Below are 23,919 nucleotides of genomic sequence, written 5' to 3'. Positions count from 1 at the left end.
TTTTTATTATTATTGTATGATTATTGACTGAAGGAAAAGGTCTGCATTAAGCGGGATTTAGAAGAGGCAGGTGAGTTGAATTCAACTCAAACCGATCTGGTCGTAGGCGTTCAATTGACTTGGCAACGAATAGAGCAAGTCCGATATCGGTCAGCCAAACGAACTGTCAAAGCCAGAGCCATACGGGCAGCGCCTATCTTAATTATATTGGCAGTGTTGCTGACCCTCTCATAGTCTGCATGCTTCAATTAGATTTATTTTTATTGTTCGTGACGTAGCCCACAATGAAAACACATCAATATTTAATGTAACAACAATTTTTATTGTAATAGAGTTGTTCATTATTGTTCATGATCGAATCATGTTAACAATAAAATAAATGAAAAATACGATAAAAATCATTGTAACAACATTTTATTATGTACCTTCATTGTACATCTAGGTAGCACCTTTGCCGTTTTCGGAAGGGTACAACATTATAACAATCATTTTTATTGTCGACAATAAATATTAATGTTAGAGAATAATTATCGATCAAAGCAGATAGGACCATTTGAAATGTTCATCGAGAATTCTCGATGAACATTTCAAATGGTCCTATCTGCTTTGATCGATTCTCTTAATCGACTTTCTCTTTTCATAACCACTGCTATGCAAACAGATTTCGCGTTAATTCTACCACATAGTTTGATAAAGGAGGTTCTTATCTAGCGTCCAAAACGTCAAATACAACAGGGGAAGGTTTTGCAGCTGAGTTATTGACGAAAGAGAAAGTCGATGAAGAGAATCGATCAAAGCAGATAGGACCATTTAAAATGTTCATCGAGAATTGTTTCCACTGAAAATTTCACTGTAATTTTTTTTTTCGGGCAGCCTGAAATGTTGATTATGAATTACTTTTTTTTGCAGTGAAGGAGCTACAAATAGATGGCTGGCAGCCCTATCAACGGATGCTCTCAAAGTGTAATCCATGCTGAATATTTTAGATGTCAAAACAAAAAATACGTGAGATGCATAAACGTCAAACGTTGTTTACAATACAACCGATCGTAAAACGATTTCCAGTTTCCTTCCGCCGGTGTTCGAACTTTTTCGCCGTTTAATTTGGAATATTCCTATTCTATCTCCAAAATACCGCTGAATATCCATTCAGCTCATCCCCGCAAACATGGTAGACGTGAAAAAGTTCAGTGAAATCGACCTGTACGGTCTGCTGGGCGTCGAAATAAGCGCTACTGAAGCGGAGGTAAGTGCTTCATGGTACTTTCAGATCGTCAGAGCACAATTTGTTAATATGCTCCGTTCTTTCAGATTCGCAAAGCCTACCGCAAGAAAGCCTTACAATGCCATCCGGACAAGAATCCCGACAACCCGAAAGCAGCGGAGTTGTTCCAGGAGCTGTCGAAAACGTTGGAGATTTTGCTCGATGGATCCGCTCGGTCGGCGTACGACAAACTACTGAATGCAAAGAAAGCCGCTCAGTTGAGGACCACGCAGTTGGACAGCAAAAGGCAGAAGCTGAAGATGGAACTGGAAGAAAGGGAGCGGAGGGCGAGGGAAGCGGCCAGTGGCGGGTATAAGGTAAACAAGACGCCGGAGGAGTTGTTCCGGGAAGAATTTGAGCGGTTGCAGAAGGAAGGATCGAAGCTGATGGAAGAGGAACAGGAACTGATGAGACAGCAGCTGCGGCAGGAGAAAGCAATGCAGGGCAAGGCACAGTCGAGTTGGGATGCCTCAAAACATAGAATTAAGATCAAGTGGAAGGCGGAGAAGAATGATCCGGAGAACGGAGGGTACACCCAGGACGTTTTGAACAAGTTCTTGGCGAAGTATGGGGACATTAATGTGTTGGTGATGAGCCCGAAGAAGAACGGAAGCGCTCTGGTAGAATACAAGACCCAAGAGGCTGCGGAGATGGCGGTTAGCTATGAACAGGGACGATTGGACAATCCGTGCAGCTTGGAGTGGATCGGGGATGCTCCGAAGAATAAAAATTCCCGAACGGGAGGTTCCAGTACGATCACCGAGCGGGACTTCGAGAGTTTGGTGCTGAGGCAGTTGCGACAGGCGGAGGAACGGAAGCGGTTGATAGAGCAGATGATGCGAGAGGAAGCAGAAGAGGAGCAGAAGGTGGGGAAGTGATACCGATGGCGGACTATATTTAAGGTATGTTGTTATTGTTGCTTTGTTCTATACTTTCTTCCGTATTTGGTTGACAGTTTTAAAGAATAATTTATAACTTGCGCAAATGCCTAAAATGTGTGTGTGTATATATTAGAACGTTTTAAGTTAACTCGACTGGCGGATCGATGATGGCGACCGGATTTGCTATTTATCTTTCGTTAAAATTACACGATTCCAAGAAAACGATCCAACTCATCTAGAACGGACAAAAGAACCTCCCTGGCGCATTTCACATCTTTGCTATACTTCCGGTTGCTCCTATCCTAATTTTGGTTGCCTCCTCGACCAATTGCACCAGTTCGTCTAGTTTCTCGATTTCTCCCCGGGCCAGACCTATGCTTTCGATTTCCTGTACGTAGTGAATCACGTCCACTTGTAGTTGAAGCCGGATCTTGTCATCGTCGGACATGGCTGCCCGGTCTGCGGGGGAGTTGCCGGAAGGCGTCAATGTCGTCGTCGCCGTGGATGGATTTGTATTGCGATCGCGAAGGTTCTTCAGCCGTCGCAGGGATTCCTCGGTTTTCTGCACCGACGTCAGGACCTCGTCCACCGCTTGACAGTAGCTAGAATGGAAAATGTTGACTTAATAACGAACTTAATTTAAATTCCCAACTATACTCACTTCAACGTCAAACTGGTGTACACATTGGCAAGGAACTCCTTCAACCGTTCGTCTCCGACCATGCCGCAGTATCGATCCCGAAAGCTTCGACTAGGTTGCACCAGTAGTTCCATGTACTGGCAGCACTTGCTCGGCACATCTCGGTTTGTTTTCCGATACAATCTGGGAATGTCGCTGACCTGCTTGATGTGCGGAATGCTCGCCTGGACCAATTCCTGGACGATCAACGTCTGCAGTCGGTTTAGCTTAGTTGTCAGCATCGATCGGTTGTCGAAAAAAACTTCGTCCAATTGGGGTGCATCTAGGGCAAGGAAGGAAGGTGATTTCTCCAAGATTAAACTCACTATCTGGGGAATTTTCTTCGATAGATTGTTAATATCCGAGAAGAGTGTGGCTAGGAGTTTGAGCTTCAACGAAGGCGACTGAGGATCTGCCGGTGCAGGGAAGTTAAAAGTGATGGCCGTGTCCACCCAGCTGGTAGTCCGGGATAGCAGTTGCAAGGTCAATTTGATAAATCTATGAAACAGTTGTGGCAGATAGATTCCTTCCTGCCAGCAGTTGGAAATGCACGTTAGAGCAATCGAAAACTGCACCAGATTGAATTGGCTAGCGCTGATCTGCTGTGAGTTGAATTTCGCTGCTTCCAACTTACGGTTGCAAGACTTCTCCAGATTGGATCCAATCTCCTGGAAGCGAATCTGGAAGTACACCGGAAGGTTCCATCGAATCTGGAAACTCTTGTACTGAGGATGCGCTTTGAAACCGGCAACATCAACCGGATCTTCGATGATAAGCTCGATTCGTTCCAAAAACTCCAGAGTACACTTGTACTTTTGATAGAATGCTTCCGGATTTCCCGGAGCAAATATCGACGACATGTTCGTTTCCATCCGCCGCTCGACTTCCGTCCAAAAACTGTTGACGATAAAGTTATATCCTTTTACTTTGCCGTTCTTCTTGGTCAGTGTCAGCAAGATCTTCATATGAAGCGACATAAAATCTAAAATCTGATTGTAAATCCCCGTCAACCCTTGCGGAGAATTCTGCAAACTGCTCTCGGACACAACTCGACTCATGTAAGGCGACACAATCTCCACCTTGAAAACTTCCTCCGCCGTTCGACACTCATCCAGTGTGCAATAGATCCTCAAACATCTTTCCAGCCCATCCAAATCATTCTGCGCCAACGTCCTCAGAAAATACGTCTTCAACTGATCTAGCAAACTGGCTTTCATCTGCTCCGACTGTTGCTGTTGCTCGTCGTTCAAAAACTCTCGGCAAAACTTTATATTGAATTGCAGCTGAATCGATTCCAATGCAGCCCTCTCCAGCAGCGTCGGATTAACTTCCTGTTCTTTCCCTTCCACCGGCTTTAACAAACTCTCCAACTTGATCAAGGCCCCCTGCACTTTCCCAAGACTTTGCAGGCTCTTCTTATACCCCCTCAGCGCCTTCTTCTGCTCCAAACAGTCCGAAATTTCACGCATCGTTCCCTCCAGCGCTCCTTTCACCGCCAGTATCTCGTCCTTTAACTTTTCCAGCGGCGTCCCGATCCCACAAATCTGCTGGTCCAACCCGATCAAATTCGCCGACAGATCCACAAAATCCGCATAGTCCTGATTGATCAGCTCGATCATAGCCGAACGCAGCACCTTTAGATACAATCCCAAATCATCGCGGATGATTTCCAAACTTCCTGCATTCCGGTTCTCGTGCAAAAACTCATCCACGGAAAATGTTTTCTGGAATGCAGAAACGAAACAATCATTTTTCACTCTCAAATCTGACCAACCACTTACCTTCATAAACTCGTTCTTGTCGAAGCACAAATCGGCTGGGCCGGCCGGTAGGCTAAACAAATCCCGTGCACTGGACATGTTGCTCCGGGTTCACGTTCTTCGATTTCCAGTTTCTACAGTACGATTTGAAGCAGAATTTTCCAATTAATTGAGCATTATTACGTGCTGCCCACTTTAGAATGAACGAAGAAGAATCTCCTGTACGGGAACGACCGATGATTGCACTTTTCTGTTTTGACAACTTGACACATCACCGTCAGCGGGAATCGTCATCGACCGATGATGATTGCAGCTGCACCCGTTGCACCCAGTAGTTGTCAGTTTTTATTAGTTGGTGAGGGGTAGGAACGCAACGATTCAAAACAAAATACACACTCAAAAGAAATAACGTTCAATATTTATTTTAATGCTACACAGCAAAAAAAAAAAATGTAATATCGATCAACGTAAATCAAGCTGATGTATGAAATAATTATGTAATAGCAAAAAGCAGATACAATATTACATCAATGGACGTAATTTTGTTCGCAAAATCGATGTACGTCGAACAATGTGATATTACACAACAGATGGATTGACCTGGTTGCATCAGTTTCGATGTAATATTCAACAACTTTTTTTGCTGTGTATCAGCGAAGCCCACACGTATCAATACCGGGTTGCTAAATTTATGAACTCACTACTTCCCAAGGTGCGGATTGCTATTCCCCCCACCTGAATAGTAACCCCGGTACGCAAGTAGCGTTATGGTAGAGGTTGGTAAATGTGCCTTATTTACTCATTGGTACGGTTGCTCTTAGCCTTCAAATCTTTCAGAGTAATGGCAGACGAGTGGTAAACATCCAGGTACACAGCAAAAAAAAGTTGTTGAATATTACATCGAAACTGCTGCAACCAGGTCAATCCATCGGTTGTGTAATATCACATTGTACGATGTACATCGATATTGCGAACAAAATCACATCCATTGATGTAATATTGTATCTGCTTTTTGCTATCACATCATACATTTCACACATTTCACATACAGGTTCGAGCCTGACCTGTAATTATTTTTAGCATCATTCATTATTTCGAACGCCAATGCCTGGTTGATGCACTTGAATTCGAACGATGTTCAACCGCTGAAGCAAACGATGTACGAACATAAACATTGTACTCACGTTGAGGTGTGTGTTCGTTTGATGGAGTGCACGCATGAACACATAGTGAATGCTTACCCGAAAAAAATAACAACAAAAATACATTAAAAAACAATGTAACAATAAGATGAAAATTATTGTCTTAACAATGATTTATATTGTTACGTCTACAATAAATTTACCTTGATTTATGTTGTACAAAACAGTAAATTTCATGGTAAATGGGAAATTTACAATAAAAAAGGGGGGTTGTTAAGTATCTTAACAATGAAATTTTCGTGATTTCCCCATATATATTTTTTTCAATAACATTATATAAAGGGTGATACGGTCAAAATTTGGTCAAGGGAAAACGCGTGTAAATCGGTGAAATCGTTTATTTAAAAAATCAAATTAAATTTCTTTTTCAAGTTCAATTAGTATAAAATTCAGGAAAAATATTCAGTTAGGCTTCCGCTTTTCCAAATCCGAATTGCCGGGCCTTACGTTTGACCCCTGCCATCAGATTTTGTACAGCCACCTTGTCCACCTTCTTCGCCGCAGAAAGCCAGTTTGCCTTGAACTGCTGCTCGCCCTTAGCAGTTTTTTTGGTCTTCTTTAGGTTCCGCTTGACAATAGCCCAGTATTTCTCAATTGGGCGGAGCTCTGGCGTGTTGGGAGGGTTCTTGTCCTTGGGAACCACCTGCACGTTGTTGGCGGCGTACCACTCCATGGCCTTTTTACCGTAATGGCAAGATGCCAAATCCGGCCAAAACAGTACGGAACAACCGTGTTTCTTCAGGAAAGGCAGCAGACGTTTATTCAAACACTCTTTCACGTAAATTTCTTGGTTGACAGTCCCGGAAGCTATGAAAATGCTGCTTTTCAAGCCACAGGTACAGATGGCTTGCCAAACCAGATATTTCTTTGCGAACTTTGACAGTTTCATGTGCTTGAAAACATCTGCTACCTTTCCCCTTCCTTTTGCCGTATAAAACTCCTGTCCCGGAAGCTGCTTGTAGTCGGCTTTGACGTAGGTTTCGTCGTCCATTACCACGCAGTCAAACTTCGTCAGCATCGTCGTGTACAGCCTCCGGGATCGCGCTTTGGCCGTCGTATTTTGTTTATCATCGCGATTTGGAGTCACTACCTTCTTATAAGTCGATAGTCCGGCTCGTTTTTTGGCTCGATGCACGGTTGTAGACGATACACCCAGCTTATTTGCGGCATCTCGGAGAGAGAGGTTAGGTTTTCACTTGAAACTACCGGCAACTCTCTTTGTCGTCTCAGCGGCTTCCGGTTTTCGATTTCCCCCCGATCCAGACTTCCTGGCTGTCGACAACCGTTCCCCAAACACTTTAATTACATTTGTAACGGTTGATTTGGCAACTTTTAGCGATTTTGCCAACTTTGCGTGCGAGTAGCTCGGATTTTCGCGATGCGCGAGCAAAATTTTGATACGCTGCTCTTCTTGCTTGGATGGCATTTTGACAACTGAAGAGTGAATTCCAAAATCAAAATAGGAGCAACATTCTACACACACACACCTTCAAAATGAGGGGTGTTCAGGTTTTTTAAATGCAAAATTGAAAGAAATACGTCAAGTTGATATTGACCAAATTTTGACCGTATCACCCTTTATTATTGTTATTTTACTGTTGGTTGGCGAATTAATTGATTTAAAAAAATAACAGTGTACTTTAGAGTGTATGTGTTGGCTTGACAGATCTACTTTATCGACTTTAAAAATAAATCGAAAAAATAAAACATCGCCCCGGGAAGGGAAGAGGGTGGTATGTCTGTTACGGGTGAGTCCCTTTTTTTACTGGTTATGGATTGAGATTCGATCCGGAACTTGTGAGAAATGGAGGCCAACTCCCCTGCACTCGATCTCTCTAGGTCACGTCTCCTTGGTGGTTGAGCGTCGTTGATAAGTTAATGAATTCGACTGGAGAGAATCGCCCATGAAATATGCTTCCACCTGAGAGTTGCTTCCTGACATCTTCATGTGGTGGAATTTTTTATTATTATATTGTATGATTATTGACTGCACGGAAAAGGTCTGCATTAAGAGGGATTTAGATGAGGCAGGTGAGTTGAATTCAACTTAAACCGATCTGGTCGTAGGCTTGCTGGTTTTGAGCCAAACGAACTGTCAAAGCCAGAGCCATACGAGCAGCGCATATCTTGATTACATTGGCAGTGTTGCTGACCCTCTCATAGTCTACATGCTTCAATCAGATTTATTTTTCGTGAAGTAACCCACAATGAAAACACACCAATATTTAATGTAACAACAATTTTTATTGTAATAGAGTTGTTCATTATTGTTCATGATCGAATCATGTTAACAATAAAATAAATGAAAAATACGATAAAAATCATTGTAACAACATTTTATTATGTACATTCATTGTACAGCTAGGTAGCAGTTTTGCCGTTTTCGGAAGAGTACAACATTATAACAATCATTTTTACTGTCGACAATATATATTAATGTTAGAGCATTGTTTCCACTGAAAATTTCACTGTAATTTTTTTTCGGGTAGGCATCGAATTGAAAACATTTATTCCTTTATAATATAATGAATTTTGTGAAGCACAAGTCAAGAAATGTGGTGTTCTTATTTCAACCGCGTTTCTAGTATTATATCTATGAAAGTCACTTCCTCTTTCAATTCGATCACACAAATATCGAGGCAGGAAACCGTTAACTACTTTAAAAATGAACACCATAGTCAAATATACAATTCTTTGCTTCACTGACAACCATTGTAAGGCGTCTAGCATCAAAGTTGAGGAAGTGAATCTATTACATCTCAAAATCAAACGCATTATTTTATTCTGCAAGCGCTGTCATCTCGATATTTTTGTTGCATTGGCCAGAAATAAAATGGAAGGGCAAAAGTCAAAATGAGGAGAGATGATTGATTTGTATAGCTGTATTTTACTGGCAATAGTTAAATAGTTTTTCAGTCGACATAGAATTCCATACTTCTTGGCAATTTTCTTGATGACATTGTCAATGTGAGAGTTGAACTTAAGTGTGTCATCAATAATCACGCCGAGATATTTAATCTCCCGAACGCGACCAATAGTCTCATCATCAATTACAATAGAGACGTTCTCATTTACTCGATTCCGCGAAATTACCATAAATTTAGTTTTACTTGTATTCAATTTTAACTGCTTATACTTCAACCATCTACTTAGAGAACGCAAATCTTCATTCAAGTGTAAAACGGCATCATCTAAATCCTTAGCTGCAATGAATAACACAGTATCATCTGCAAAAAGATTAATGTCGCAAAATCGTAAAACACGTCGCAAGTCATTAATATACATAATAAATAACAGGGGCCCTAATACACTTCCCTGGGGCACTCCAAGGTTATTCCCCACGGGACTGGAAACAGAATCATTAAAAACAGTCCGTTGAGTTCTGTCAGACAAATAGCTTTCAAACCATTTATATGCAGTATACGTAATTCCAAAGCGCTTTATTGATCTTAACAATAAGGGCTTAGAAATTGTTTCAAAAGCGCGTTTAAGATCAAAAAAAACAGCAACAATCGTATCTTTACACTCCAGGTTATTTTTCCACTTCGCTAATACCAAATTCAACGCGGTTTCACAAGAATGACCTTCCCGATATCCCGATTGTTCTGGTATCAACAAACTATTACTATTTAAATACTCCAACAGCTGGCCTTTAACAACAAGTTCTAAAATTTTCTCTAATGTGTGCAACATGTTGATGGGACGAAACTCTTCGGCTTTAATCGTTCCAGCAACTTTTTGAATAGGGACCACTAAGGATTCCTTCCAAATTTGTGGCACATGTCCAGTTTGCAATGATTCATTAATCCAGCAAGATGTGGCCAATGACATGAAAGCAATCTTGAATAACTCTAGCATTAACATTATCTACTCCAGCCGATTTTCCTAATGAAAAACAAATAACTCTTAGTTCATCTAATGTGATTGGGTGAAAAACTTCAAATCTACAACTACTATTAACTGGTTGTTTTATTTCGTCAGGTTCATCGACCAATTCAATAGATTGATTAATCAATGAAACGCTATCTACGAAATAATCATTAAACTTAGCTGCAATTACTTGTTCTGACTGTTCTAATGTGCCATTAAAAGTTATGGACCGCGGTTTGTAATTACTAGGTTTTAATAAAGATTTCAAAATTTTCCATAACTCTTTGCTGTTGTTTTGATGCTGATCAATCTTCCTTTGAACATATTCACAACGAGTTTTCTTTATCGATTGTGAATATTTATTACGCGAGATTGTGTACCTAGTCCAATGATTGTCATTATTAGATCTACAAAACTTTTTGTACCATTTGTCCCTTTTCCGTTTAAGACGCAAAAGATCCAAATTGTACCAGCTGTTCGAGTTTTTCAAAGAAACAAACTTTTGCTCAACTAGTTGATTGGTACACGTTTTCAAAGCGTTATTAAGAACAGCTGTAGATTCATCTAAGTTACCGGTCGCGAATGGAAAATCCAGACTTCTCTCAACAAGATTCGAAACAGCTTGCTTCGAATATTTCCTCCAGCACTTCAATTTTACAAAATTATCGTTATCGTTAACATGGTCTAAGACATTAATCACTAAAGTCTCATGATCGGTTATTTTCAGTATCCGTAACTGAACAAATGGAATCAAAATTGGAATAAACGTGGTCAATTAAAGTTCTACTGTGCCTGGAAATACGCATATACTCATTTACCGTTTGTAATAGCAAAAAGCAGATATAATATTACATCAATGGATGTAATTTTGTTCGCAAAATCAATGTACATCGTACAACCATAGAGGTAACTCTAAGACCAGAAGGTCCCGAAGAAACGAGCTCAAATTTTTGGCTCAGCTCTGGTACTATCTTCGGTCCCAAGCTAATCGATGCACCCCTCGAAACATAAGAAAATCCACTAACCCCTCATATTATCTGTCAAACTTTCATAGCGAATCAAAACAAACATAATGTAGTAATGGAATTTATACTATAATGGGGTCGTTAGTCGTTTGCTTGAGACCAATAGGCTAGTCAAGTAGTGAGCCAATTTAAAATCGTTAGTTTCGTATTGATTGTTGATAGTACCGTCTTGCGGGAGCAGATATTCACATATACGTAGTAGTTCTCCGGATTGGTTTGCTACGGTTCGTAGGACGCGATTTTGGCCAAATTGAACTGTGACGAATTGATGTCCTGCGTCATCCATTCCGTCTTCAGTAGCTCCTGGATGGTGATCCGAGTTTTGGGATTCTTATCCAACAGCAAAAGCAACACGTAGGGTAGAGTACTACTTCGGCCCAATCACCCATTTTGGGCCTATCGAGGAGAAAACATCAAATAAATCCATGATTTCAGAGTTAACAAGTTAATTATGCGTTTGGTACGATACTTTAGTTCAAAAGCTATCAAACGAAGTCAATGCGAACGCGGCTCTAGACTTAAAAATAAAAATATCAGTCAAGAGGATGGTCACTCCGTACAATGTGCCAAAACCGAGGCCAAAACGCAAGTAGGGCATAATGTAAGAACCTTATTTTTTATAGTCAAACGAATTTTTCCCCGATGGTTGAAGATCGTCCTCTATTTTAACCTTCTTTTCAGCTTGGCTAGCACTATCGCTTTTCATGCGTTCCTAACAGAGTGGTCGATTTCATTCTGACAGTTATTTTTCGTATTCTTGCCGAAATGAAAATTTGGAATGTGTCCGTTTTCGGTTTTGAAAGATATTTTAAGTATATTCGGAAAAGTTAAGGTTCAATTAACTTTGATGCATTTTTTTAAAATTCAAAAGCAGTTTTATTTTAGATTGCAAAAAGCTCGCGTCATTTTGCGTAAAATATCAAAAGCAATCGAATAGTGTGAGCTTTTTGCAATCTGAAATAATTCGTCGGAAAAAAAACTGCTTTTGAAATTTTCCAAACAGCATCAAAGTAAATATTATTCATACATTTTTGCCAAAACATAGCCTTATACATTCCATAAGACAAACCACATAGGTCCTATAATAATGCATAAACGGTATGTGTGACCATTTATATACTTCATTTGACACATGACCTTCATTAACTTTTTGCAAGGCATCTGCTTATATGCTCCCTAATAAACGTGTACCATATACTGACGATATCTTAGATGGTGCGACCATACCACATAAAATTGGGATGATATCCCGAATTGGCGGTTAGGCGCATTTTATGGTTATTGTTTATGCGGGCTGACTCATACATTTTATGAATAATCAGCAATAGAAATTTGCCAAAAGGTATAAGGGGATTTCTATCCGTGTATGGTACCCGTTTATAAGGGTTACGAACTTTTCAGGAATGTTTACCTGATACAGTCAGAATACTTTATCACACATTCGAGCTCGTTAAGGTTGTGCCATCCGTTAAGCATGGAAAATAAACCATTTTTGGAAGGGTCAGTAAATATTTCATTTCTAGACAGATCTTTTAATCTCTCTTTTCGCTCTTTTCCCACAGTGGCCTCTTCAGATTCCTACACCCCAAAAAGCACCATTTTGACAGATGTTCGATCAAAGCAAAGCAAAAAAGTTGTTTTCTTTACTCGTCTCCGCAGTGAAAATAGTGAGGAATATTTTTGTGCAATTTATTTCCAATAAATTAGAGTAAAATTTTTCATATTTAGGCACCGGAGTAACTGGAACTTAAAATTAATATTGTAAGTATTAATTTCCTGCTTTTATTTGACTTTGATCGATGGAATTTGCGACCGAAATGGTCGATTATGATTTTGCAGTCTGACGGTCGGATTTTCAGAAATAATCAGAAAAAGTTAGTGTTGAATGAACGTTCCAATTTTGTTTTCTATTTTGACGAGCTTCAGCTTTTAGTTTGTTAAGTTTAGCTAGTTGAAACTGGAATAATCTTTATGCATTAATCGTTAATTATTTGTAACTGATAAGCGTTTCGATGATACAAAGAAGGACAAGGACGGTGGTGCGAGCAAGAAACAGCTGGTTGAACAATTTATGCTACTTTACGCATTCATAATACATAATATATTATATTTACGAAAGCGTATTTGCTGAGGACTTTGTGTTTGTGCCTGTAATAATAAAATTATATGTTGATTGCATATTTTCAGGCAGCAATCATTCAGTATCGTCCGCGATGAAGCGGAAGTACAATTATCCGAATGTGACGAATGTGGCACAGATTCTGGCCAACCGCAACTACAGCGATATCGAGCACATCGTCAAAAATCGGCTGAAAACTGCTCCACAGTTTATCGACAAGATCGAACTAGAGGCAGAGCTAAAGGGACACAACGGTTGTGTGAATTGTTTAGAATGGAGTGATAATGGCCGCCTGTTGGCTTCCGCTTCCGATGACTTTCATGTGATGCTTTGGGATCCATTCACTCACAAGCAGATACTGGATTTGCAAACTCCGCATGATGGAAACATTTTCTCGGTCAAATTCTTGCCTAAGCGGAACAATTCCGTGCTGTTGACTGGTGCCGGTGATTGTCGGATGTTTGTGTTTGACATCAATCGCGGAAACGATCAGCCCATTCGGAAGTGTATCTGCCATGGGCAACGGATAAAACGCTTGGCTACGACGCCGAAGCACACGAACCTGTTTTGGTCCGCGGCGGAAGATGGCAAGGTGCTGCAGCATGATATGAGAACGGCCCACGCTTGCCGGGCCAACGATGCCAATGTGCTGATCAATCTGAAAAACCACATCAACGAGATGCCGGAGGTAAAGTGCATTTCAATCAATCCGCACCGCCCGGAACAGATGGCAATCGGGGCGAACGATTGCTACGCGAGGATCTACGATCGACGGATGCTGTCGCTGATGAAGGTAGGTGGAGCGGGGTAAAAAGTAAATCCTCCCCGACGGGGAATCGAACCCCGGTCTCCCGCGTGACAGGCGGGGATACTGACCTCTATACTATCGAGGATTAGTGTCGGGTGGGTTGAGTTTGTAGTGCGAATGATTTGCACATAAATCTGTTTTCACGCGTGCTGATGACGCGATAAGAATGCGTGAGCTAATAATAAGTCGAACGAATTTTGGTCACGCAAATCGCGAGTGGCGCACAAAGCTGTGTTTATCAAAATTGAGAGTGTTACATCAGATTCTCGGTTGTTTTGTTGACGAGCCATACTGCTGCAGTCAGTTGAGTCTTGAATGATAACTTGTTTGTTGATTGATTGAAGGATTTTGCATAGTGGGACTATTTTTTTCTGTTAGTGACAAATCCCCTGCGATCAGTAATTTGATCTATTGTTGTATATCCCGTGTCCTTAGTTCATGACTTATCGTATAACTCATTCACTAGTTATTGAGAAATGATGAGGTCGAGGATAAGGTATTCAGTTTTGATACAGTTGTCATTCTTGCCTAAGGTCCCGCTATTTATACCCGTCGAGGAGTGAGAGCACCATCCAAAGGCAATTATCCAATTGTCAATCAGAATCGGATTCCTTGGAGACAAAAGCATCCAATGACACCGATATTTACCGTGCATCACAGCCCTAGGCTCTACCACTTTGAACTAGAGTTAATGACGAACAGAAGATTAGGAATCACTTAAAATAATTTACATACCAAGCATCGAAGAATCTATTATGCAGCCAGCTGCTCTAACGATTTCAGTCGAAAGAATTGTCAAAAACTGTTTTGAAACGGTTTTGCAAAGCTCCAATCTTCTCTAGTGAGACCGACTATTGTGGGCAACATCTTTTTATTCGGCAAGCTTTCTATTTGAGCTGCGTGTTAAACAGCTGTGATTTCATCGGTAACTCGAAATCAGCAGCATTTTGTAGTGCGTGTGTTTCATTTCAAGCAAACCCTGCTAGAATGCTTTTTCTCAGTGGTAAAAATATAATCAAATTGAAGCTGAAAGCCTAAATAATCGTTTGAATGTTTCAATGCATTCAGCGAAGTGTTCTCGTAAGAACCCAGTGAAATTTGCATTTCAATTTAGGTTGCCGAAAATAGTCTGTCATGCCGAAGCCGTAATTTCCCCTAGCTAATAATATTTTGTGTAGAATTGAATGTATTTCAAATACTATTTTTTGACAGTTTTTTTTAATTATTCCTAATAATTGAACAGTGTATTTAACGTAATGAATGCAATAATGATAAGATTTTAAATATTTGTTGTTTGGGCTGCGCAGTATTGAAAAATTTGTGCGTGACCCTCGCTTGGGGTTCATTTAGGCATGACTGTTTTCAGATATTTTTTGTTGTTGCCAAAAACGAATACCATGTTGTCAAAATGGAGGCATTCCAAAATCGAAACATGTCCAAATCAAGATCCACCTGTATTTGACTGTTTTTTTTTCGTAAACTGATGACCGCCACCTTGGATTCAAAATTGGCAGCTAGGGGAACGCAATAACCTTTAACTCCAACGCAGGCAACGGCTGTAATTAAATTAATTCCATTAACTACTTTTTAATTCCATTAATTACAGTTGAAATTTCGTAATTAAAGTACATTAATTACATTTCAATACTTTTAATTATATAAATTACGGATTGATATAGTTGAAGATGCTAATTTCAAATAACAGACTGTAGTGGTAATTTTTATACGATAGATGGAGTAGATGAAAGCATAGAGTTGATAGTTCCGTTAGAGTACGGCAGTGTGCACACTGCCGTACTCTAACGGAATTATCAACTCTATGCTTTCATCTACTCCATCTATCGTATAAAAATTACCACTACAGTCTGTTATTTGAAATTAGCATCTTCAACTATGTAAATCGTTGACTTCACGTAGAAGTAATACTAAAAACATATAGTCAAAGTACGGATTGATAATTTTAATTACCATCAGTACTACTTCAAAACGCATTAATTACTTTAAGTACTTTTGATTGCATTTTAACTTCATCGCACCAGTTCTTTGTATTGTGTGCCCCTCGATAGGCAGTGGACATAGATTTTCGACCTGTACACGACGTCTCAGTTCCTAAAATATTCATATTGTAAAGTATTTGTCATCTTGGATTCCAAAATGGTGGTGGATATTGAATTATGACATCTACACATCGTCCTCGTTCCGAAAATACCCACATTTTTTCAAACCGATGTCCACCATCTTGGATTTCAAAATGGCGTCAACCATTGATTTTAGACCTCTACATGTCGAACCCGTTCCAGAAATACCCATATTGTGGGTTTTTGACATTAAAAAAAAACATCTTAGATTCTAAAATGACAGATGCCAGGTACCCCCGGAATAGCTGCTTGCATCGAAGGAGATCATCCTTCATCTCCAAAACTATCTGCTAACGAGCCATCGGACTTTACCAGCAGACATCAGGAGACGACAAGGAAGATTCCCTCATCACGGAGGCGAACAATTTACTCAGGGAAGCATCCAACCCGACTCTCCCCCCAATATCCAAGGTTTACTGGGTCGGAGCGAGGGGTTGGACCAAGCCGAAGATTCTGACCGACCACACAATCAAACACCAATTCAGAGCTGGTGCCAATCCTTCAGCGGTGGCACAAGCGGTACTCGAACTCCAGAACCGGAAATACGGAGGATACACCATTCGGTACTCGGATGGCTCGGTAGCCCAGGGCAAGGTAGGAATCGGGATTTTCGGTCCAAACCTCGCGGAATGCCATCATTCCCGACAACCGACCCAATAGCCATCTTCACCGATTCCGCTAGTGTGGTAGCCGCACTGGAATCCGATACGAGCAAACACCCTTGGATCCAGGCTATACAGGAACACGCGCCAAACAACACAGTCTTTGTGTGGATACCTGGACACTGCGGTGTCCATGGTAACGTAAAAGCGGACCAACTATCCAACTCAGGTCGTTGTATGGCCAAGCGAGGGGCGATTCACTTGTGTATTTTCGATTCAGGCCAACGTATTGATGAACGTATTGAAGTATTTTTTAACGAATAAACGTGTAGTTTGTGTAATAATGTATTTTTTTGTATTTTTTGAATATATGTATTTTTTTGTGTATTAGAAAAATAAAAGTGTATTTTTATGCATTAATGTATTGGAAATCAGTTATAAGTGTATTCTGTCATTTCAGTGTTTATGTTTACCACTCGAACCGAGGATCAAACGGATCAAACTCACAATGTTGACGTTTTGTTTGACAAATGCACAACACACGCTAACTTTAAAATACCCACTGATGAGTAGAATTTCACCCATTTTAAAGAAAAGAGGCTTAACTCATTAACTCATTAGGGACTGTTCATTATATACGTAGACAGTTTTTTGGGTTTCCTCGCCCCCCCCCCCACTTATAACCCTGCGTAGACAATAGTCCAGACAAAAATTTTAAAATTTGTATGGGTCGCGGATAATTGCCATCCCCTCCCCCTAAATTGTCTACGTAGTATATGAACAGCCCCTTACCTCGCTCATTACGCATTAATAAGCATCTTTTACGCATTAATGAATAATCGTTACTTATTTGTGGCTCACAACTACTCAAAATGTTTTTTTTTTTATTTAATAAATGATTTAGGGCACTTTTCTTAAAAATGGGCGAAATTCGACTCATTAATGCATTGTTTTGTGATTCGAGCTCGGATTAAAATACAAAATAATAAATTTACACATTTTGGTCGAATTCAGCATTTTGATTGTACATATTTTCGATTTTTTCGTCCAAATGACGAATTATCGTGTATTTTTATTATTCGTCGAATATTTTTGTATTTTTTTTCCGAATTTTGTATTTTTTTGCATTTTTTTGAGTAATGACGAGTAATGATGAATGTTTGTGTATTTTTTTCATAAACGTATTTTCGATTCATTCTTGAGAGCAGTGAATTGCCCCTCGTGGCCAAGTACACGCGAATTGTACCTGGTCAGGACCTCCAAAAAATGGGTATCAAAAATCACCAACGAACGTTGGGCTCGCGATTGGGCGACCAGTGAAACCTCTGCCATCAGAAAAATTAAAAGAGACATCTCCAAGTGGGCGGACCCACCGATACATCGAGAGCAGGTCATAGTATCCCGACTTCGAACACATCATACAAACATCTCCCACAGCTACAAGGGCGACGGACCATTCCATAGGATCTGTGATCTATGCCGAATTCCACAAACGGTGGATCATATTATCTGCCACTGTCCGAAATACGAAGCATCAAGAACCCGCTACGACATCCCGGGAAGCATCCGCGATGCTTTCGGTAACGATCCTACCAGAATTACAGCCCTTCTAGCTTTCCTGCAGGAAGCTGAGCTGTTGGATCTAATCTGATCACCTAACTCACCATCATCAACATCACCACCATACCAGATCACACTCCGAACCTGAATCTCACAACTAACCACCCACATCAGCCACTATACAGACCAACGCAACGAAAACGGAATTCTTCAACAAAATGACAGTATTAAGACAGCCACTAAGGGACCCCTTTTCGGAGCCCCACCCTCGGAGGTTCCCTTCCAGGGCCTACAAATTTAAAACTCCGGCGCTAAAAACTCTGTTTCTGGGGCCCCACGCCCTTTTTCGGAAATCCCCTCTGGGATACAAACTATGTTGTTAGGGTAATTTCCCTCTGGAACTCCCACCCCCTCAAATAGGGGATTCCCCATCTGGGATTTCCAGAGACGCCCAAGAAAAAAAAAAAAAAAAAAGAAACTGCGGATATCGAATTTTGACATCTACACGTAGTCCTCGTTTCGAAAATACTCATATTGTTGGGTATTTGACAGTATTTCTAAAACCGATGGCCGACATCTTGGATTTCAAAATGGCGTCCAACATCAATTTTCGACCTCTACACGTCGTTCCCGTTGGGAAAATACCCACATTGTAGGGTATTTGACAGTATTTCTAAAAAAGATAGCCGCCATCTTGGATTCCTAAATGGCGTCTTGCATCGATATCCGGCCTCTACACGGCCCCCTGTTCCGAAAATACTCACATTGCACAGCAGGCTTTTGAAGCATAGCATAGTCAGGAAGTTTGCATGCACAGTAGCGCCACGTAGTGAGAGAGTTCTGAACTAATATGAACACCATCTGTAAAACCGTGGTCATTTGAACAACTTTGCTCAAGACAGCAACTTTCTATATGGCCAGGATCACGAGATATTGTATGTTGAACCTAAATTATAATATATAAGTGCCCGTCATAAGTAATATGAAAGTGAAGCGCCTCTAACGGCGTAGTTCTCAATTAAACCTGAATCGAATGGCACAGGCTTGTTGGTCTTACCCATTACAACAGCTTTATATATTGAAACAAATGGGATAGGGGAAATGGATGTAATGTCGGCCTAAATGCCTCTAATTTGGGCCCATACATAAATTCAGCAATCGATTAAATTTTCAATAGCGACCAAAAATATCCATCAGTACCGTCCCAACGCGTTCATCTAGATAAAATTGATAAATAGCAGATTTTTAGCGATGGGCCCAATCTTAGATCCATAGGCCAACATTAGAGACATTTCCCCTAATTAGTGAAAATTCCCACAAGCTGTGGGTATCCTTATTCACGAATAGCCTGGCAACGAAAAGAATCTGCCAATGTTGGTTCTAATGCATTGTTCACAGCTTGTATGGACATATTCAGTGTTCTAGTGCCAAGCCGACCATGTTTCAACAAATGTTGAACAAGTGTTTGTTTACGATTTTTTCCACAAATTTCTTCAATCCGGTTCTTACCTTTGTGATTTCTACAGCGCAATATATTCTATACGTTTAAAAAAACTTGCCTGTGCATCGGCCGGGAATCGAACCCGGGCCGCCCGCGTGGCAGGCGAGCATTCTACCACTGAACCACCGATGCTTGCTTCTCTACCGGTTCAAATTTGACTATAATACTAATCCGACCGCCGTTCCTTACCATCTACCAGTTCAGCGCCAATGTGGATGCCAAGCCGAACGAGCATGACACGGATAACGTTAAGCGCGAGGGATGCGTCCAGTACTACTGTCCCGGTCATCTCAGCCGTAACAAAGACACCGTGTACTCAATCTTCAATCAGAAAGCCATCACCTATCTTACGTTTAGCCCGGATGGTACGGAGCTACTAGTGAACATGGGCTCCGAGCAAATCTACCTGTACGACTTGAACCACCCTCGGGAACCGGTGGTATGTATAGAATAATACCTTTTTACCGATACCGATTTTACGGTTTTGATGGTGGTATTTTGAATTTTCCAGTTTTTACAATTACCGAAATTCACCGAACCTATCAACGGTACCAACGGAACGACTGTGAAAAATGGAGAAAAGGTAAAACACAAACTTCCACCGGAGGTGGAACACATGAAAAAGGAAGGCAATGTCAACCTGGAGAAGGAGAAATATCTACAGGCGATCCAGCAGTACACGCTGGCCATTCGGAAGGCAAAGGAAAAGGATTGCTCCATTCTGTATCTGAACCGGGCCACGGCACTTATGAAAAGAAACTGGTCCGTTCGGTTTAGAAACTAGCTTTTGAATCGATTTGATGGATTTTTTTTTGCTATTTCCCCAGGTACGGCGACGTGTACGCAGCGGTCCGCGACTGCCATCGGGCTCTGCGCCTGGATCCACACTACGTAAAGGCTCACTTCCGGTTGGCGCGGGCCCTGCTCAAACTGGGTCAACTGCAGGATGCTTCGGCTTGCTTGACAGAACTGATCAAACGGTTTCCCTCCTATGCGAAAAATCACGGCGTGCTGATGCTGGACAAGGACATCGAAGCCGAGCTGGATAAGCAACGCCAACGGCAGCGGGAACGACCGCAGGAGTCCGATTCCGACCAGTTTTCAGTGAATGAATTGGTGAGGTTGCGCAGTTCTTGTGGGTATGGTGCTAGTTCGAATAATGAGTGATATTGTCTTTTTCAGGCATGGCGCGCTGCTGCATTGGACTATCAGGACCGGTTTGTCGGACACTGCAATACTAAGACCGATATCAAGGAGGCAAACTACTTTGGAGACTCGAATTACATTGTGGCCGGGTAAGGTTTGTGGACATAAAGATATTCCCACTTTCTACGCACCCGTTCATCTACATTCCAGTTCCGACGACGGCAATTTCTTCATCTGGGATCGCGACAGCGGTATGATCTCTTCCATCTACCAAGCGGACGAACTGATTGTGAACTGTGTGCAACCGCATCCGTATGTGTGCCTGCTGGCAACAAGCGGAATCGATCACGAGGTACGCCTCTGGTCACCGCAACCGTTCGAGAAGGTTCCGGTAAAACATCGGGTGGACGTCGTGGAGGGTACGGTCAACGAGAACCAGAACCGAATGCAGTCGGATCCGTTCGACTCGTTGGCACCGGATCAGGCGATGTGCCGAGCTAGTTAGCTTTTGGTGAGATTTCGGCGTAATCATAGAAAAGAAATTTTGTAAACTTTCGACATTCCCTTTCAGATTTCTGGCCCAACCAATGTGATTGAGTGTTGTAGGATTATTAAATTATTTGCTATGGTACGATTTTTATACAGCTGAGCGCAGCATACATGGCAGACGAGAACGAGACACAGCTGGATCCGTTACATACCCACGAATTATATACCTACTGTTACATAACTAAGCATCTAATAACACTTCAAGAAATGCAAATAGTCAACCACGGGAATTGTGCACTGAGATCACGTGGAAATTTTATGTAGTTGAGGCAAATTTGCCAATATATTGAAAGCAGAATGCATAGTTGCACGCAATATACAAATTAACAGTTTCCCTAATGACAGATAGAATATTATTTTTCAGTTTGGTTTGCTCCCCAGGCCGATGGAAGTCGTACTAGTGCTAAAATTGTTTGTGATTATTTTTTTGAATTTTATGCTGAGTTCGTATCGGCATCAGAATCAAGTTTATTTTCAGATTTTTTTTTATTAAGATTTAAAAAAATATCATCTCACTTTTGTTCTTCGTTCGAACTCAATAGATTGTTGAACTACTTAACAAATAGACTCGTGTTCTTATCAGTTGCATATAACGGATAGTAATAAAGTACATTGAACTATTACAGAAAGAAGTTTTATTGGATGTCACCAAAAATATGTAGGGTTCGACATACTCGCCATACTCCCATTCAATTGCTCTCTGGACTGCCCCGTAGATTTTGTGTTTAGATCGTGCATACAAAATGTTATGTTCTAAATTGAACACAGTTTAAGCACAATCAAAAGCAATAAAAGCATTGTTTTTACACACTTTGTTTCAATTAAATCAACAACACTGGATACGATGATAGATGATTCGTACACACACCTTCGTAATGCGGTGTGTAGAAAAAAGGTATACAAAACAGTTTCAGCTTACAACATTATTTGCGACTCGCGTTTTTAACGATGCAAATGACAGTATTTAAGTAAATATCGTCTTTAAAAATAAATTAACTTGAAAGCTCGCTTGAAAGTGCTTGTAGAAGCACGTGTCGTATTTTTTTTAGTGTGGTTCTGAGAAGTGAAAGCTATTGAAAACAGTTGTTGGAATTTAATGCCCTGAGCAGAACAAAATCGACTGATCGTACTTTTTAATGCAAATATTACCAATGAATGAATTGGCAATATTTTGGTGGAAGAATGTTAAAATATGTACTCAGATCTTACTCATACAATTCAGGCCCATTTTTAAGGTATGCAATTAGTAATTTACTATTTTGTAGGAAGATGTGTTTCATACGCATACCAACCCACGATTATTTAATGTTTGTGGGGAGAACCATTGTTGAATGACGTGCCGTATCACCTTAAGAAGTATTTGTTATAGATTTCCGATCAACACGTCTTTTCTAAAACTCGAGCATTATTTTTTTTAAGTGCTCATTCCTCCAACCGAATTTCGCTTTATTTCATATTAAGAAACAAATCCGATTTATCGTAAATGTCAGTGCGTCAGTGTTGTTACGGTATACCTCGTAGATTGGATATTAGTGACACTCACGTCTCTTTTGAAATCCTCAGTCAGACTGCTTTCAGGAATAATGCATTGTAAGTAGGAAGGAAATGCTGATGTAGTACTTACTTAACGAGAGACCATCGACTTAGCGACACCCTCATAAGTGCTACGGAGTTGGAGAATTGGGTAGGAAATTAGATCAGGATTCGCCTCAAGCCTGCGATACGACCAAAAGCATACACGGCGAATGAGAACGACTCAAATTTGAGTTTAGTTCACTCATAATCGCCAAAAGTGCAGGAACTCAGCGATGAGTAATATTTGTCTCATGGTTTCCTGTGGAAAACCTAAAAAATCTGCCGGAAAATGAGGAAATTGACGAAAATTTTATTCAGTCTCGAAGTAGTACCAATAGACTAAGTGAATCCAATCTTTACTTTTCTCAAATTCAGGAATTTTTCCCTGGAAAATCCTGGAAAAACCTGGGAAAACATGAGGCAAATTAACTCATCGCTGAGTTCCTGCACTTTTGGCGATTATGAGTGAACTAAACTCAAATTTGAGTCGTTCTCATTCGCCGTGTAAGTTGTTCATGTGTTTCTCATTTAATCTGTCGACAGCCGACTCTCAGAAGAAGTGTTTGTGCATTTTAAGGTGATTCCTTGTAGAGTCCACAAATGGCCACCACTATACATGCACTTTCACTTCGAATTTTCAATTACACAATCTCGGAAATCAGTACCCCATTTCGTTTGAAATTATTACTTCCTGTATACTGCTGTGCAGCAAACGTGGAGTAACAATTTAAATGTTCACGAGTCGCAAAAGCTGATATGTGTGCACTTAAAGTTTCGAAGTGGTTACTAGAATAAGGATGTCACCTTAAGCACAGACAAACAGACATAACACTCACAATCACATTCATCGCAAATAATGTTTTAGTTGGGGATGTGCTTGCATTTGTCATGGTGGCGCCACTGAAGCATTGAGCAAGCCACCACATTTCGAACTTATCAGTGATGCCAGTTCTTTTTCACGTCTAGTTAGTAGATGTCAGCTCTTGAAAATGATAAGTGGTCAAGGCATCCCATCCCACTGGAGACACATACCACATCTGACGAATACTGAAAAAAAAAGTTGTTGAATATTACATAAAAACTGCTGCACACTAGTCATTCCGTTCCTAATAATACGTTGTACGATGTACACAAAATTCGAGAACAAATCATGTTGATGACTGTAATATTCTATCAACTTTTACCAGTTATTGATGTTCAATACTTCACCATTGATTGATACATATTACATTGATACATC

General features: G+C 40.7%; 3 protein-coding genes and 2 non-coding genes across 5 annotated transcripts; 2 read left to right on the top strand and 3 right to left on the bottom strand.

The window, feature by feature from the left end:
* The first annotated feature begins 1,131 nt into the window (after positions 1-1,131).
* Positions 1,132-2,367, top strand: LOC135701209 (dnaJ homolog subfamily C member 17). Its single transcript, XM_065221968.1, has 2 exons — positions 1,132-1,246; positions 1,312-2,367. The coding sequence occupies exons 1-2, from the start codon at positions 1,169-1,171 to the stop codon at positions 2,140-2,142; spliced, it is 909 nt and encodes a 302-aa protein (XP_065078040.1). The 5' UTR covers positions 1,132-1,168; the 3' UTR covers positions 2,143-2,367.
* Positions 2,368-2,407: 40 nt separating this feature from the next.
* Positions 2,408-4,794, bottom strand: Cog2 (conserved oligomeric Golgi complex subunit 2). Its single transcript, XM_065221967.1, has 3 exons — positions 4,606-4,794; positions 2,807-4,548; positions 2,408-2,747 (listed from the first exon to the last, which is right to left on the bottom strand). Exons 1-3 carry the CDS (start codon positions 4,681-4,683, stop codon positions 2,414-2,416), a joined length of 2,154 nt encoding a protein of 717 aa, XP_065078039.1. The 5' UTR covers positions 4,684-4,794; the 3' UTR covers positions 2,408-2,413.
* Positions 4,795-12,342: 7,548 nt separating this feature from the next.
* LOC135701199 (WD and tetratricopeptide repeats protein 1-like) lies at positions 12,343-21,700 on the top strand. Its single transcript, XM_065221959.1, has 8 exons — positions 12,343-12,442; positions 12,869-13,593; positions 19,609-19,848; positions 19,921-20,171; positions 20,237-20,525; positions 20,592-20,704; positions 20,766-21,066; positions 21,127-21,700. Exons 2-7 carry the CDS (start codon positions 12,895-12,897, stop codon positions 21,058-21,060), a joined length of 1,887 nt encoding a protein of 628 aa, XP_065078031.1. The 5' UTR covers positions 12,343-12,442; positions 12,869-12,894; the 3' UTR covers positions 21,061-21,066; positions 21,127-21,700.
* On the bottom strand, positions 13,622-13,693 carry TRNAD-GUC (transfer RNA aspartic acid (anticodon GUC)). Its single transcript has one exon. It is a non-coding gene; the product is annotated as a tRNA-Asp (tRNA).
* Positions 19,471-19,541, bottom strand: TRNAG-GCC (transfer RNA glycine (anticodon GCC)). The gene has a single exon. It is a non-coding gene; the product is annotated as a tRNA-Gly (tRNA).
* Positions 21,701-23,919: the final 2,219 nt, after the last annotated feature.

This window comes from Ochlerotatus camptorhynchus, unplaced genomic scaffold (genome assembly GCF_037179485.1).
Source record: "Ochlerotatus camptorhynchus isolate MF236.1 unplaced genomic scaffold, CSIRO-AGI_Acam_v1.1 ptg000151l, whole genome shotgun sequence".
In the NCBI taxonomy this organism is placed as follows: Eukaryota; Metazoa; Arthropoda; class Insecta; order Diptera; family Culicidae; genus Ochlerotatus; species Ochlerotatus camptorhynchus.
This window is presented reverse-complemented; position numbering and strand designations above follow the sequence as displayed.